We start from the raw sequence: 15,432 nt of genomic DNA, 5'->3' as shown, positions 1-15,432 counted from the left end.
TCCACATATACCTTCATATTTCCATATCAGCTACAAAGTCAAACACTTCATGAAAACTGATGAACTGTCTCAGTTGGTTAGAGAGCCACCTTGTAACACCAAGGTCAAGGGTTCAGATCCCTGGACTGGCCAGCCACCCATCCCCGCCAAAAAGAAAACTGATGAAACACCTGGCTGGACTTTAGTTCTCGTGCATGGTTGTTTAAATCATAAAACCCAATTGCTAAATGAGTGAACTTCAATGTGAAAGAGGGAAAAATATATTCAAATTTATAAACCTAGTTTTTCTTCTAAGTGTATGATCTACTACATGACTGGAAGGGATATACTTCACATAGGAAATAGCCTGTTTTTGATCCATTGAAGAGACAACTTCATGAAGCAATTAAGACATGGAACAGTGCTCATTTAGAAAGAAATTTCAGCTCTCTATATGAAAATGTAGCTGCCAAGCTAATGATATACTTTCTAGAAAAGTATGCCTATTAAATTTGAAGTGCTTTTTCTGTATACTATAATTTTCTGTATACTATAAAATAATATATATGAAAATGTAGCTGCCAAGCTAATGATATACTTTCTAGAAAAGTATGCCTATTAAATTGAAATGCTTTTTCTGTATACTATAATTTTCTGTATACTATAAAATAATTCACCATAAAATGAACAGAAATCAGTATTACTGGAAACTTCTTTTAAATAATTGTTTTAATACTTTATTGTTCCATACACTTCAGGGGTCAAAGATTCTATTTGTGCCACTTGTATAAATGCTAACTTACTGCCACTTGGAGACAGGTTGTTAAAACTTTTTGATGATATTCTTCTTCTCCCAGGTAAAATATAAACAAGACTTGACCTGGCTTAAAGGCATTGGTTGCTATGCCTATGATACCCCTGACTTCACTCTGGCTGAAAAGAACAAGACCCTCTACAGCAAGGTATACCTACTAAAGGAGAATGGCCACATCCATTCAACATATACCCGTAACCATGGAGAGGATTAGCACTGAGGAAATAACCACTCATATCTCCACCCCCATCCTCACTTCTAGACCTTATGGCCAGAGTACATACCGAATTGGTCACTCTCCACTCTCCTTAGGAATTCCTTTAGTACTAACCTCATTGACTATAGTCATTTATTTGAATTTGATGAAAAGTCATCTCAGTACAACTCCTCATGCTTCTTCCAGAATTCCCTCCTTATTAATATGTCTCCGTGTGACTTATCTGGTTAGAGCTGATATGGTAAAATATATAAAGTGGGGTTATTCTAATTTATAAGCAATATGTGACTTGAGGCAAATCACTTAGTTTTTACAGCCTCATTTTCCTATTTACAAAATAAAGCAGTTGAATTTTCTTCCTTCTAGCTCTAAAATGGGAGTGGGAAAATTTTTTGTGAAAAGTGCCAGGTAGTAAATATTTTGGACTTTGCGGGCCACATTCATTCTGGCATGTATTCTTCTTTGTTTGTTACAACCCCTTAAAATTGTAAAAACCATTCTTAACTCATGGAGCTGTTTAAATACAGGCAGTGGGCTACATGGGTCATACTTAGCCTACTCCTACTCTAAAATATTATGGTTATCTGATTAATTCCTAGAACACTATATTCAAATTAATGGACTAAAAACTGCCTTTAAGTGGACATGAAAATACCTTCAAAGTAAAATAATAACCATAATATATAGAAACAAAGAAGATATTGGCTTAGATTTTTGCCCAATATGGAAAATAGATCTATTTGACATCCATTCAATGAAAGTTTTTTTAGTATGTATTTTGGGGCTACCAGGTAGTCCAGGCAAGTCTTCATTGTCTTGGCCAATATGGAAAATAGATCTATTTGACATCCATTCAATGAAAGTTTTTTTAGTATGTATTTTTGGGCTACCAGGTAGTCCAGGCAAGTCTTCATTGTCTTGGGAGACAGAATAAACACTCAGTAAATAATTGTCAGCTCTATGAATGAATTATCACAATTATATGATAAGATAAATAGCATGTCTCATTCTTAAGATAACCACAGCCTGTTATCAAGTTACCATGTTCTATTTTCTCTAGTACAAATATAAAGAGGTATTTGAAAGGACGAAGTCAGATTTCAACTATGTCGCTGACTGTCCAATCAATAGGCACTTCAAGTACGCAACTCAATTGATGAATGAGGTATGTATGAACTGATTCAATTCAGCCTACTCAGTTCTCTTACTATTGCATTATTTGATTAAAACCCAGTACTAGAATGTCAGTAAAGCCATCCTAAGTATTCATTTAAAATAAAGATTTGGAAAAGACTTTATAATGTCACTACCCAAAGGGCTCTACCAAAACCATAAATAAAAGCAAATGAAGGGAACTTTTAGAGTGGTGCGAGGGTTCTAGAGCCATCAGCACCTCTGTTTGCACTAACACAGGAAAGCACAGCCCTGTGGGTAAGAACAGCAAGGAGGTAATGGACTTCAGTGACTATCGGCTGAACTCCCTTAAACATAATATGGTGCAGAGTGGGGTGACCCAGATGTTCAAGGTTAATTCAGTACCCCTACTAAGGCACCAAAATGGCAATGGTTAGAAGAGCCACCCCTAAGGGCATAGTTTGTGATTCATGCATCAAGTATAGTGCCATGTTACTCTCATGGACATTGCTGCACAGAAGTATCCACCTGAACACCAAATTTCCCTTTATATTCTACCTAGTCTTTCCTATAACCATTTTTGCAATAATTTAAATTTAGCTCAAGAGGCCTAAAATAAGCAAGTTATAACTGTACTTATGTTTGGATGTTTTTATAATTAAAATTGTATTTAATTTTCTATTTTCAGATTTTCCTGATTTATATGTTCAAAAATAATGTTAGAAAATTAGTAAAAATCAAAAAATGAAATTGTAGCCAATGGCATATTTATTTAAATGTATGGCTTTTTTATTGTTTGTTTTTGTTTTTCTTTAATTTGATTTAGTTCTTTTTCAGTAGATTTCCAGGCTGGACAACTCTGAAGAATTACTGTCAGTGGTCTCCTAGGAGGATAGTTAATAAATAAAATATATTTTATTTCTATTTTTCTATTTCACAAGGGATATCCAGGTCTCTTTTATAATCAAATAAGTTAATTAGCATTAAAAGACTATTACAAATTTTCCATAAATGTTTTAGCATCAGTTACTTGTGGATTCTGACAGTCTTAGATAGTAAACCTGTAGCTTATCAGTATTTTAAATATGTTAAGATGCCATAAAACCTAACATTGTTAATGGCATAATATGTAAAAATGGAAAACGTGTAGGCACAAGGTACTCCAATTTTGGGGTCATACATCAGATCTCTCCCAAGCTCCAGCCTTCTCCAGGTGATCTTCCTTCACCTGACTCCTTGCCTCTCTGTTTTTATTGCCCTGAGTGCTTTGGGAGCCCACTTCTAAAAGTGACATATTTCTAGCTCTCTGGAGTGTTTACCTTGGGACATTTCTGTGTAGCTTTGAAGTTGTACTCTTGCTATAATTTGATATGATGTTTGAGCAGAAAAAATACAGAGCTGATTATGAGCAGCGGAAAGATAAATACCACCTGGTAGTCGATGAGCCTAGACATCTGCTGGCTAAGATCGCAGGCGACCAAATCAGTCAGGTACTGTGATGTGCTGGCCAGACGGCCCAGGAAGGACTGTGCTCCCAGTTTCTCATGAGATGTTGTCCCGTCTGCTGCAAGGATGTCATAGGTTTTTGCCTATGATATTGAACTGTTTTGTTTCAAAGTATCTGTCTAGCCACCCAAAGAGCCCATGAGCTATTTGAGTGTGCCAGTCCATGCTCTGTGTCCTCACTTGTGCTGTGGTGAAGATGAAAAGAGAAGCTGGGTCCTCCTGCGCTTTAGTCTTCTGGAGAACCCATTTGTAAACTGCAAATTGAGTTGCAAAAACAAATGAACAAAAATCGATGGAAAAAAAATGACAGAACTTTGTACGGTATTTTTCTTTTCCAATGATGTCTTCTTCTTGATTAAGCAATTTTGATGGTAACATAAGTGAAACTAGCAATATCATTCTCCACTCATAAGGACTGTGGGTGGTCAACTGCAAGCACTGCCGTCATTCTGCTTGACATTATAATGTATTTGGCGTCTTCACCCACATGTATATGTGAGTACATAAAGTATATAAGCCTACATCTCTTCACTCAGAGGTGACTGGGATATAGAGCCATGTTCTCTTCTGTCTTCTTAAGTCTCTTTTGTCTTCTTAAGTCTCTTTTGTGCTTCACTGCTCTTTGCATGGACAGAGAAAATATAAATCTAGAGCCAAGATACTTCTGCAACAAGGATGTAATGAAATTCTGCGTCCAGATATGTTGATGGCTCTCTACAATACACACATGTGGAGCCAGGTAACGTCTGATGGGATGTGGAGAAGGAGGTTTAGAAGGCCTGGGTGCACTCCCTTTTATGCATTCATTGATTTCCTCTTCCTGCCCCTGCTGCCCATGCTGGTTTCACATGACAAAGCTGCATAAATATTCATTCCTTGCAAATGAATTCTGAATGTGGCCAAGTGTGATAATGAGACAGCCGTCATCTGTAGGTCATCTGACACTTTTGGAACTGTTCCTGCCCCTGCTGCCCATGCTGGTTTCACATGACAAAGCTGCATAAATATTCATTCCTTGTAAATGAGCTCTGAATGTGGCCAAGTGTGATAATGAGACAGCAGTCCTCTGTAGGTCATCTGACACTTTTGGAACTCCTAATAAGATTAACTGAGACTTCTTCAAACATCATTTCTAAATTGGTATAACATTAATTTATACTTTTTAGTATTTGCCTCAGATAAATACTATATCCTTAGAGACAGGATATAGTAAATTTGGCAGCATTTAAAAGGTCTGAATATTTCATGTTTTCATCTAATTTTTGCATTGTTCAATTATCACTGCAACTATAGCACTTGGGAGAGATGAGTATTACCATGCAGCTCTTTGAATGTTATACATATTCATGGCACCTCTTCAGTTTGATGCTGAATTGCTAGGTTATTTCCAGCACATCTGTTCTCAGACACACTTGTTAAAAGTGTCACTGATAACATTGCCTTCCTACAAGGCCAGCTGAAGCACACACTACCACCTTCCCATCACATGCTGAAAGGTAAATTTGGAGCAGCGATCAACAGTGATAATTGGTTAAGTACCAGACGCAATGGTAATAAGATGCCGTTTTACCAGACAAAGTTTCTAATCAATCTTTTGCATTAGCAACTTGTTTTATCATTTTAATTTGCCATCAAATCAACATGTGAAATGAAGAGGATGAGTTCTCCCCATAAACATCCCATTTGCCTAAACTTTCTCCTTTGTCCTGAGATGATTGATCATGATCATCAAAAAGTAGTGCATGAAATTTTGTTGTGCTCTCTGTATCTGTCTTGCTTGAAACAGCTTATGTGCATGAAAAAAATTGTGACTTGGAAATTACAAAAATGAATGCATTTTTAAAAAATGATAAATACTTCAAACCATATATATGCATTTTTAACTTTACATCTGTCTCACCTTTGATATGAAAAAATACCTTAAGAGATCATATGTATTTGATGCAGTATGTTGTGATCAAAATATTGCTTGTCAGAGACCAGAGAACAAGATTCTGGTCCTGCTCTGAGATTCACTCATATGTGCCCTGGGCTCAGTCTTGTAACTTTCTGGGGCCTCAGTTTCTATATGTATAAAACATATTGAAAATTATTATTATTATTATTATTATCTGCTCACTCCATTACACTGTTGCAATCAAATATAAATTTTATTAAACATTTTCAGTTAGGATTTAAAGAAAGCTACCACAACACCATCTCCTACTCTGGTGTTTCACCAGAGTGAAAACAGGAAAATTACAGTCCTTAAAGCCCTTTATTCTACTACTTAAAGTTAACTCATTCTTCTCTTTTGCAATTTAGATCAAGTACAGGGAAAACTATGAAAAATTAAAGGACAAATTTACCTCAGTTGTGGACACTCCCGAACACCTGCGTACTACAAAAGTCAACAAACAAATCAGTGATGTAAGTACAAGAAACCCCAAGTAGATCCTTGAACTCGGGGCATTTGCAGATGTAGAGGGCCATCTTAGATGGTCACGATGGCTGGGAGACTACTGCCATTTAGTGGGAGGGAGGCAGGGACGCTAATGTCCTGCTATGCATAGGACCCTTTTTTCACAATAAGGAATTGTTCCAACCAAATTGGTAGACATGCCACTTGAGAAACACTGAGGCCTTAGCAGAGACCATAAAAGCACCTGTTGAATTCATAGAATGCTCTTTCCTTTATATTCACTCAAAAAACCACTCAAGCTTTGCACTTACATTTTTACATTGTAAATTGAATAGCATAGCATTGTGTCTTTCTGTCTCTTAATCCCCTTCAGATACTTTATAAATTGGAATACAACAAAGCCAAACCCAGAGGCTACACCACAATCCATGACACGCCCATGTTGCTGCATGTCCGCAAGGTTAAAGATGAAGTCAGCGATGTAAGTACCAGAATGGCTTATCCGTCCCCTCACTGTGGCCTCTCTCTAATGTGATATATCAAACCCTGCTCCAGTTGTCTTTTCCTGTGTATCAACCATCCTAAAATTCAGTGACTTGCTGATAACACCAGTGTCCAGGGTTCAATCCCAGTATCAGCCAGCAAAACAAACAAGCAAACAACTTGGTGGCTTAAAATAACAACCATCTATTTTGCTCATGATACCGTGAACTGACTGGGTGACTGGGCACAGATGAGTAGTTCTACTCCATGTGCTGCTGACAGACATCTGAGATTCAGCTGGGCCAGAACATCTGAGATGCCCCACTCACTAGGCTGGCAGTCGATGATGGCTGTGGGCTGGAAGCTTGGCTGTTGTATGCATAGGAACCCCTCCATGTGGCTTCTCCACATGTCATGGATATCTCATAGCTTAGTGGCTGGGTTGGAAAGGGAAGCTCCCAAGTCAATTAAGGGCTACTCCTAGAATAGACACAGCATCATTTTTGTCATCTTTTACACACTCAGATCCAAGGGGTGAAGAGATACACGCTCCCTCTGGATGAACAAATGGCAAGGTCACATGGCAGAAAAGCATGCAGCATGGGCGATACTGCTGAGGCATTCTGAAAAATGCAATGTGCCATAAATGCTATCAATACCCTATAAACTTTATCTTGCCTAAGAGGAATGAACTAGCTGTTATATTCTAATACTCTGAATTTGAGGAATTCTTTGGTGGATGAATAAATATATTCACACTGTTGACTTTGAGTCAGCATAAAAAAAATATTGAATACATTCAGTGCACTGCTTAAGGCAGAAATGTGTAAAGCTTTTAGAAGTGTGAAAAAATGTTAAAATGAGTTTTGGTACACAAACATGAACACCAGGTGTCCATAAACATCTATCAGGTAGATCTCTTATATGTAACAGCCCATTCCCTAACACTGCAGAAAAATGAAGCACTTCTACATTCATTTTCCCAAACTTTCTGATTGTAAGAATATCCTGGGATATTAATGAAAAATATAAATTTCTAGGCCTTTTCCCTAAAGATACTGATGAGTAAATTAGTAAAGTCTATGGTGAAGCCCAGATAATTGTTATTCTTGTGATTAGTTTAGTAAACCCTACTATGGTTCCCTTAGAACAATTTGCTTTGGTCTTAATAACATTAGAACCTAGGATCCTTCCCCAACAATTAGTGAGAAGACCCAGATTGCGTTCCAGGACCCTGAAATTTAAGAGGAGCAAGAGTGGGTAAATCTAGAGGCCCCAAGCCCAGCATGGAGAGACTACCTGTTGGTCTGCAGAAGCTAAGCCACCTGCCCCTCCCTCCCATCCAAACCCACACATACCAAAACTTACTGGAGATAGTTCTAGCAATGACAGTGGTGATGACTGCACTCATTGGTTCATCCATTCATCAAATATTTATTAAGTTTCTATGTGCCTGACACTAGGAATGAGATGATAAATGATACACAGTCTTTGCCACTGAGGAGTTCCACCTAATGGAAAGATGAAGCACATAGATAATCATGACATGACATGATAACAGCTAATACTGTGGGAGCATATAAGGAGAGCAAGACTAATTCTATCTGGGTGAGGTGGTGGGGGAAGGCTCCTCTCCTACCAGCAGTTTTTAAGATGTTCTGAACTCGGGATGTTCTGATCTGGGGAAGGAAAAATATTAGTAGTCTTCTGTAAAAATTAACCTTGTCACTTTTTCCTCCCACAGCTGAAGTACAAAGAAGTTTACCAAAGAAATAAATCTAACTGCACCATTAAGCCAGATGCTGTTCATATCAAAGCAGCCAAGGACGCCTACAAAGTCAACACCAATGTAAGTTCCAGGAACTTCCCTAAGCCTGATAAGAGATTTCTCAGCTTCTGTAGGACACATGCCCTCTCTTAACATCTCTTCAGATGATTGAGCTCTAGTGAGTTCAGGTCAAGAGTTAGGCCCCAGGGGCATGAGTAATAATGCTGAAATCGAAATGCTGTCTTTGATCCTACCAAAGGAGCCTGGGGAAGAGCAGGGCTGGCCTCACCCCTTGCTGAGGGTGCTACACCCTCAGCCTTCGTGGCAAGTGGCTGAGAAATAGGACTTCTAATTCTGAGATGAAGGTTGCATTTTGGAAAGTGCCTCAGCATGTGTCATTCTGTTGCCCTGTGCTCCCCTCCTGCCCCAAACTCTAGGCCGGCTTGTTCTGAAGGACAAAATATTTGAGCCACTTGGTGCCATTGGAAGTTGGCCTAGACTTCCCTTCTGCTCAGATACTCCCTTGTTGACCTCTTTTACTTGCCTGTGATCCTGCCAACTGGGCCAATTGCAGAGCTAGGGTTGGGTCTAGAGCTCACAAACCACTCAAGCCCGTTGTCCAGACTAGGTCACAAACCTTTCACATGCCAGGCTGGGTCCCCAGACCCCTCACACGCCAGGCTGGGTCACAAGACCCCTCACACACAGGTCTATGAGCTAGGTAACTGGCAAACAGGTCCTTGGAATCCACAGGTTGGAGAGCATGGCCACACACGGTGGACACCCAAGGCAGTCAATGCCAGCCAAGGTAGCGGCGCTGCCCATGCACACTCATTCCACCCACACAAAACTTATTTACAAAGAATGCGCCGTACCACCCCCAACCGGATGGGCAGGTGAGGGGGCCTGATTAAATTATTCTATTTTCCCAATATCCCCACACTGACTCATTTCTTTGGGTGGGATATCTTAAAACCTCAACGGCAATTTTGTACATTTAAATGATCACTGACTTTTAAAAATATGTAAATAGTTCAATGAAACCATTATCGCTGAACTAGTGCTCACTGGTGTAAGAGAGAACATGTTTGACTTTTAAAAATATGTAAATAGTTCAATGAAACCATTATCGCTGAACTAGTGCTCACTGGTATAAGAGAGAACATTAGGGTCAGCAAGCTGAGATGCCTGTTGGAGCTGGCAGGTAACTTGCGGGTGTCCTGAGGATGCATTCAGGGATGGGTAGAAGGATAGAGGAATAGATGTGCGATGAAGCAAATACAGTCAAATGGACGTCGCAGAATCCAGGGGGAGGTTGTACGGATATTCTCTGCAATATTCTTTCAACGTTTCTGTATGTTTGAAATTGTTCACAGTAAAATGGAAAAACACTCCTCAAATAGCAGACATAAAAGCATGTGCATTGTATTGTGTATAAATTATACCCCAGTAATAAAAAAGAGAGAGAAAGAATGAGAAAAGAAATGTGCCTGCTACTGTGGGCCCCTCCCAAGGACAGTCCAATTAAATTACATCTGTTTCTGTGGCTCAAATGTGACTTGGTGCAGCCAGTTCTTCAGCCCTGGTGAAAGTCTAACAAGCACACAAGCACTCTGAAGCCAGACGGCCCAGGTTTGAATCCCAGCTCCCCATTTATTAGCTGTCTCACCTACGGCAGGTTTACTTAACCTTTCTAGGCAGTTCCTCAGCTGTCTATTTCCTGCAGTCCTCATGAAGATTAAATGAGTTAATTTCATGAAACTTTATAATTTATTTACTTTATATTTTATAAAGCACTTAGAAAAGTGCCTGGCATGAAATAAATACCTTAAGTGTTTGATATTATTTTAAAAAATAAGCTTCGATTTAGTTAAAAATTAAAAGTAGTTGACTCCGAAGGTGATTCGGCTGGACTGAAAGAGTTAGATTGTAGAATCGTTTTACCTTGAGGCCTTTTAAAACTCTCTAGCCCCTATTTTGGGACCAAAAGGTCCTAACAGATGACCTCTGAGTGGCCGACTAGCTACATAAATTATACAGGAATTTTAATTGGGGTTTTCTCTTGCATTAGGAACTGTGATCTCTGGTATGTTAAAATGCAAGAGTCCCTCTGTGCCATGTGGGTGTTTGGGGATTCGGCCTACTGAATGATGTGATGTCTTTCTATCTTGTTAAAAACAGCTGGACTACAAGAAGCAGTATGAAGCCAACAAAGCCCACTGGAGGTGGATCCCTGACCGACCGGACTTTATCCAGGCCGCCAAGTCATCCCTGCAGCAAAGTGATGTAAGATATGAGAGACTTGCAGACAGATCATTGTAACTGCGTGGCACAAATGAGAAATCAAATGAATCAGGATTCACAGCAACCTCTGCTGTGGTGTTAGCCCTGGCTTATTTGAGATCCATGGAGCAGAGGGTCGAGGGAGTGAAAGGCAAGCTCAGGCGACAAAATAGCCCCAGAGCCTCTTCTCTTCCTGCTGGGCCCAGACACAAATGACTGGGTCCTGACTGCAGCTGGAGAGAGTCTGCAGGGAGAGTGGGGCTGGGAGGGCTTGGTCCTGGCAGCTGGGCTGGAGAGGAACTCAGCAAGCAGTGAGGGGCCAGGAAGCCCTCCCTGCATTCTGGTGGCAAGTCCTAATGGTGTCCTTAAGAGGACTCCCCATGGGTTTAATCAAATGCCCTCTTCCTCCTACGCTGCTGACCCTTTCCTTCTTCCTCTGCCTTTCTTCTGTGACAGTTTGAATATAAACTGGATCGAGAATTCCTCAAGGGTTGCAAGCTTTCTGTCACTGATGATAAAGACATGGTGCTGGCCCTCAGGAATTCTTTAATAGAAAGTGAGGTAAGTATCCAGTCACTTCTACAATGCCCAACCTCACCCAGGGCCATGTGTGGTACAGTCCTCAGGGACACCCAGAAAAGGACAGAGGAGGGCTGCTTCTGTAGGAGCTCAGGTGTGGGTCCTGAAATGTGGCCCTGCCCTCAATGCATCCCAGTGACATGGTCAAAGAGGGTGGCAGCAGTGCCAAGGCCATAAGTCCAGGGGACATTCCTGATTTACACTGCACCACCAGAGTTCACATAGCAGGGACTAGGAATCTGAAGGTCTGGTTAGATTCTATATAAAACCTAACTATTTGTTTTCGGTGGAATCATACTCTTCCTATACTCTTTTTCATCTATAAAAAAGAAATAATAGTGCCTCCCAGGGTTTAAAAGAGGGTCAGATAGCATTTGAAAATGCTTCAAACTAAAGTCTATCTGTATAAAGATTCATCACGAGATCCACTTTGATTGTTATTAAAACATCAACTTGCAAGGAAAAACTCCTTTTGAATATATCCTAAGATTTCCAAACATCAAATCTTTTATTGAGTCTTGTGTTACTAGTTTGTCAATGATGCTGTTCTCCCAGCTATATTCTAGTGATTTGGAGGTTTAATAAAAATATGCAGGATACCCAGAAGAGATAGAGAAATGCTTTTTTTTTTTTCACCCCTGCAGCTGAAATACAAAGAGAAACATGTCAAGGAAAGAGGAACCTGCTGTGCAGTGCCTGACACTCCTCAGATCCTCCTGGCGAAGACTGTCAGCAATCTGGTGTCCGAGGTAACCCCCCAGCAGCCCACATGCTCTGCTTCCATGTGGTAAGGCCACAGGCAGATGCCTTAACAAGCTCTGTGGATTCCCCCAGAACAAGTACAAAGACTACGTGAAGAAGCGCTTGGCCCAGGGCTCATACACAACACTGCCGGAGACCCGGGACACTGTCCATGTCAAGGAAGTGACCAAGCATGTCAGTGATGTAAGTGACCAGCCACAGGTCTCTTAGCAGCAGCAATTCCACTTTACCTTAGAATCTAATAAAAGACTATAAGCTGCTTTTTGCTTACAAATGTTTTCCTTTATGTAGCCTTCTCTCTTACCATCAACACCTGTATATGAATCTTAGACTCTTGTTTAAAAAGGACCCAATATTTATTGGCTGTCCAATTATGGCAATTATGGCAGATGTGGGTTTTGCTATGGGACATGTTATCTAACAATGTAAGATGTTACTAACCTAGTTAAAATTGGGAGGAAGCGTTGCTGACTAAGAGTGGTCTCTTCTATCACTAAACTGTGAAACAATTTTGGAGAGGTGAAATCACCCCTCTGTGCCTCAGTAATGTCTGCCCGCTATGTCTTTATCAATAATGCATAGCACAGAAATGACAGGGAGGAATCAGAATATGAGCCAGAGATCAAAGTCCCAGACTGATGCCAAAATATATTTTCCTGGAGATCTTCTCACGGTTCTTCAAGTAAACTGATTCTGTTCCCAGATTTCTCTGCTCACATAAGTAATTCTGGCTCTGTTTAGACAAATTACAAGAAGAAGTTTGTCAAGGAGAAAGGAAAATCCGACTACTCCATCATGCTGGAGCCACCAGAAGTGAAACATGCTATGGAAGTGGCCAAGAAACAGAGTGATGTAAGTGTCCCCTCTAAACACTCTCGGGGCCCATTTCAGGCAGTGGATCCCAAACTGGTGCTTGCTCTTGTTCTAGGGTGTGGTCACCCTAATTTCTTTTATCTGGTAGTTTAAAAACTATCGTTGTAGGAATTGGTTTGTTTTTCAATAAAAAAAGCTGCTTGTACTTAAGGAGAACTTTTGGAAAGATAGCCTATCTCTCAAGTGAGTAAAAGTTTTCTTCCCCAAATAAAGGTTGCTTATAGAAAAGATGCCAAAGAAAACCTGCATTACACCACAGTGGCTGATCGGCCAGACATCAAGAAAGCCACGCAGGCAGCCAAACAGGCCAGTGAGGTAAGGGTATAGTTAAAACGTCCCCAGTCCCCAACGGCACTGCCAAGCAGTACAAGGCACCCATCACCTCGAATCTGTTGGCCATCTTGGTTTTCTGTGATTCAGGTGGAGTACAGAGCCAAGCACCGCAAGGAAGGCAGCCATGGGTTAAGCATGCTGGGTCGCCCAGACATCGAAATGGCCAAGAAGGCAGCCAGACTGAGCAGCCAGGTAATGCAGATGGGCGGGCAGCAGCTCTACTGTGAGGAGATTCTACACACCTTGCAGAATTGATTCCCAGAATGAACGTGCTGTATTAACAACCAAAGAGATACTATAATAGCACGACAGAGCTTTGAAAAGTTGTAACAAGTGTGCCCAGGACCGTCTCTCGTTTCCCTATAACCTGTCTAGAACTTTCTAGTTCTCCACTTTTCCCTTTAAGGGTATGTGTCTGGGTGTCTGTGCGCTTAATTATCTTCACATGACAAAAACTTCAGTTTGTGAGGTTCTATTGGAACCTCTCTCCAGGCAGTAAGAGTTACATCCTGAGAGTCTGATTTATACTTGAGTCACCTCTGGGAGACTTGTTAACATGCAGGAGTCATGAAATTCTAACTTCCAGAACCCAACCATGTGAAAGAAACTTTATTCTTTCATTCAACATACATATATTGAATGCCTGGGCTAGGAACTAGTAATGAGCAGATGTTCGTGGATAAATAATTACAATTTGGTGTGACAAGTGTTTGATCAAGGCATGGACAGGATGAGGGAGAATAACTCATTCTAGCAGATTTCATGTTAGTGAGAAGATGGACTCAGAAATGTGTTGCCCAACCAGATTACTGCATGACCTAATTTCCCTTGTTAGACCAATTATCTAGAATCTCCTTAAGTTATGACAGGTTTTCAGACTTTAGCTCAGAGACACCCTCACCCCACCCCCTGATCTACCACCAGATCTTTTAGAGAGTAAGTTTGGTCCCAGAGGACTTTAGCTCAAGAACATCTTATTGCTCCTCCAATTTAGAGATCCTATATTCTTCTTCATTGTTTGTTATCACAAGTGTTTATTAGAAGAAATAGGTTTGGGATACATTTGGATGTTGTATGTTACTGACTTTCAGCAATACCAAACATGGAATTCCAATCTTTTGGAATATACAAAATAGTAAAGCCAAATGACAAAACAAGTTGGAATTACAAAAAGACAGGAGGTTCAGATGACTGCTGACAAGCAAATATAATTTTTTTAAAGTTTTTTTATTTAAATCCCTATGCAATATTTTTACTGTAAACTATTGGAACTGCATAAGCATTTAATACCAAGATATGAGATTGCCCACAAAAACAATGGAATCTCTAAGAGTCATGAAATATAACAAGAACCTATTAATGTAAAAAAATGTTAATATGTTTTTAAATGTCCAAGGTCATACTATTATCAAGTTAAAAACAAAGAAATGACTTTGATATTGTAATTTGGAAAACTTTACTGTTTTTTGAAAATCCATAGACTTCTATTTCTGATCCTAAATAAATCTTATGGTGTGGTGAATGGGGCCAACCTGTCCTTTTATGAGCCCAGCCTCCGTGGGGTCACTTCCCATGAAAGGCTTGCCTCAGGATCAACATCTTCACGGGGAGCTCCCAAGGGTGCTTCTGCTGTGCTGGGCTCTCCCCGTTCTGGCTTTGCTGTCTTGCTGCCTGTTCTAGGCGGAATACCTCAAAGACCAAAGGAGAGAGCACGGGCATGGCACCGCAACTTATGACACCCCTGTGATGAGGCATCTTTAAGAAATTAATGTACTCATCATTGATGTAAGACCGACATCAGCAAGCCAGTATCTCTCTCTTGTTCTCATCTGCCTTCTTGGCCTTGGTCAGGGGACTGACCAAGCTGCACTCTTTTCTGTTGATTTTGTGTTGGAACATGTAGAATGCTGTGGAAATTCGTTGAAGGGCATACTTTTGCACAGACCCCTCTTTTCCTGCATGGAACTTTCCTTCTGGAACATACCACTTGGAATAGGAAGGTGGGCTAAATATGGAGATGGCCTTCCAATATCAGGTTGCTGATATTGATCCAATTGAAAGATGAAATGAGGGCCGGCCCGGTGGCGCACTGCTACAGTGCGCCGCTTGGGAAGCGCGGCGGCGCTCCCGCGGAGGGTTCGGATCCTACATACAGACCGCCGCTCACTGGCTGAGCAAGGTGCAGGAGCAACACCGAGGGTTGCAATCCCGTAGCCGGTCCCGGTCCGGTACGGGCGCGACACTGAGGGTTGCGATCCGTTGCCAGTCACGAAAAAAGACAAAAAAAAAAAAAAAAAAGA

At 40.7% G+C, this 15,432-nt stretch overlaps 1 protein-coding gene across 1 annotated transcript in view; it reads left to right on the top strand.

Annotated features, from left to right (window-relative positions):
* The window catches only part of NEB (nebulin), a 225,660-nt gene that overhangs the window by 177,025 nt on the left and 33,203 nt on the right, over positions 1–15,432 (top strand). Inside the window, exons 113-125 of the mRNA XM_008566372.1 lie at positions 837–941; positions 2,071–2,175; positions 3,530–3,634; positions 5,955–6,059; positions 6,425–6,532; positions 8,279–8,383; positions 10,484–10,588; positions 11,042–11,146; positions 11,809–11,913; positions 11,999–12,109; positions 12,668–12,778; positions 13,013–13,114; positions 13,220–13,324. Of these exons, the coding sequence (XP_008564594.1) occupies positions 837–941; positions 2,071–2,175; positions 3,530–3,634; positions 5,955–6,059; positions 6,425–6,532; positions 8,279–8,383; positions 10,484–10,588; positions 11,042–11,146; positions 11,809–11,913; positions 11,999–12,109; positions 12,668–12,778; positions 13,013–13,114; positions 13,220–13,324 (1,377 nt within the window). The remainder of the gene's footprint in view (positions 1–836; positions 942–2,070; positions 2,176–3,529; positions 3,635–5,954; positions 6,060–6,424; positions 6,533–8,278; positions 8,384–10,483; positions 10,589–11,041; positions 11,147–11,808; positions 11,914–11,998; positions 12,110–12,667; positions 12,779–13,012; positions 13,115–13,219; positions 13,325–15,432) is intronic.

Source organism: Galeopterus variegatus, unplaced genomic scaffold (genome assembly GCF_000696425.1).
Source record: "Galeopterus variegatus unplaced genomic scaffold, G_variegatus-3.0.2 Scaffold237, whole genome shotgun sequence".
Lineage (NCBI taxonomy): Eukaryota > Metazoa > Chordata > Mammalia > Dermoptera > Cynocephalidae > Galeopterus > Galeopterus variegatus.
This window is presented reverse-complemented; position numbering and strand designations above follow the sequence as displayed.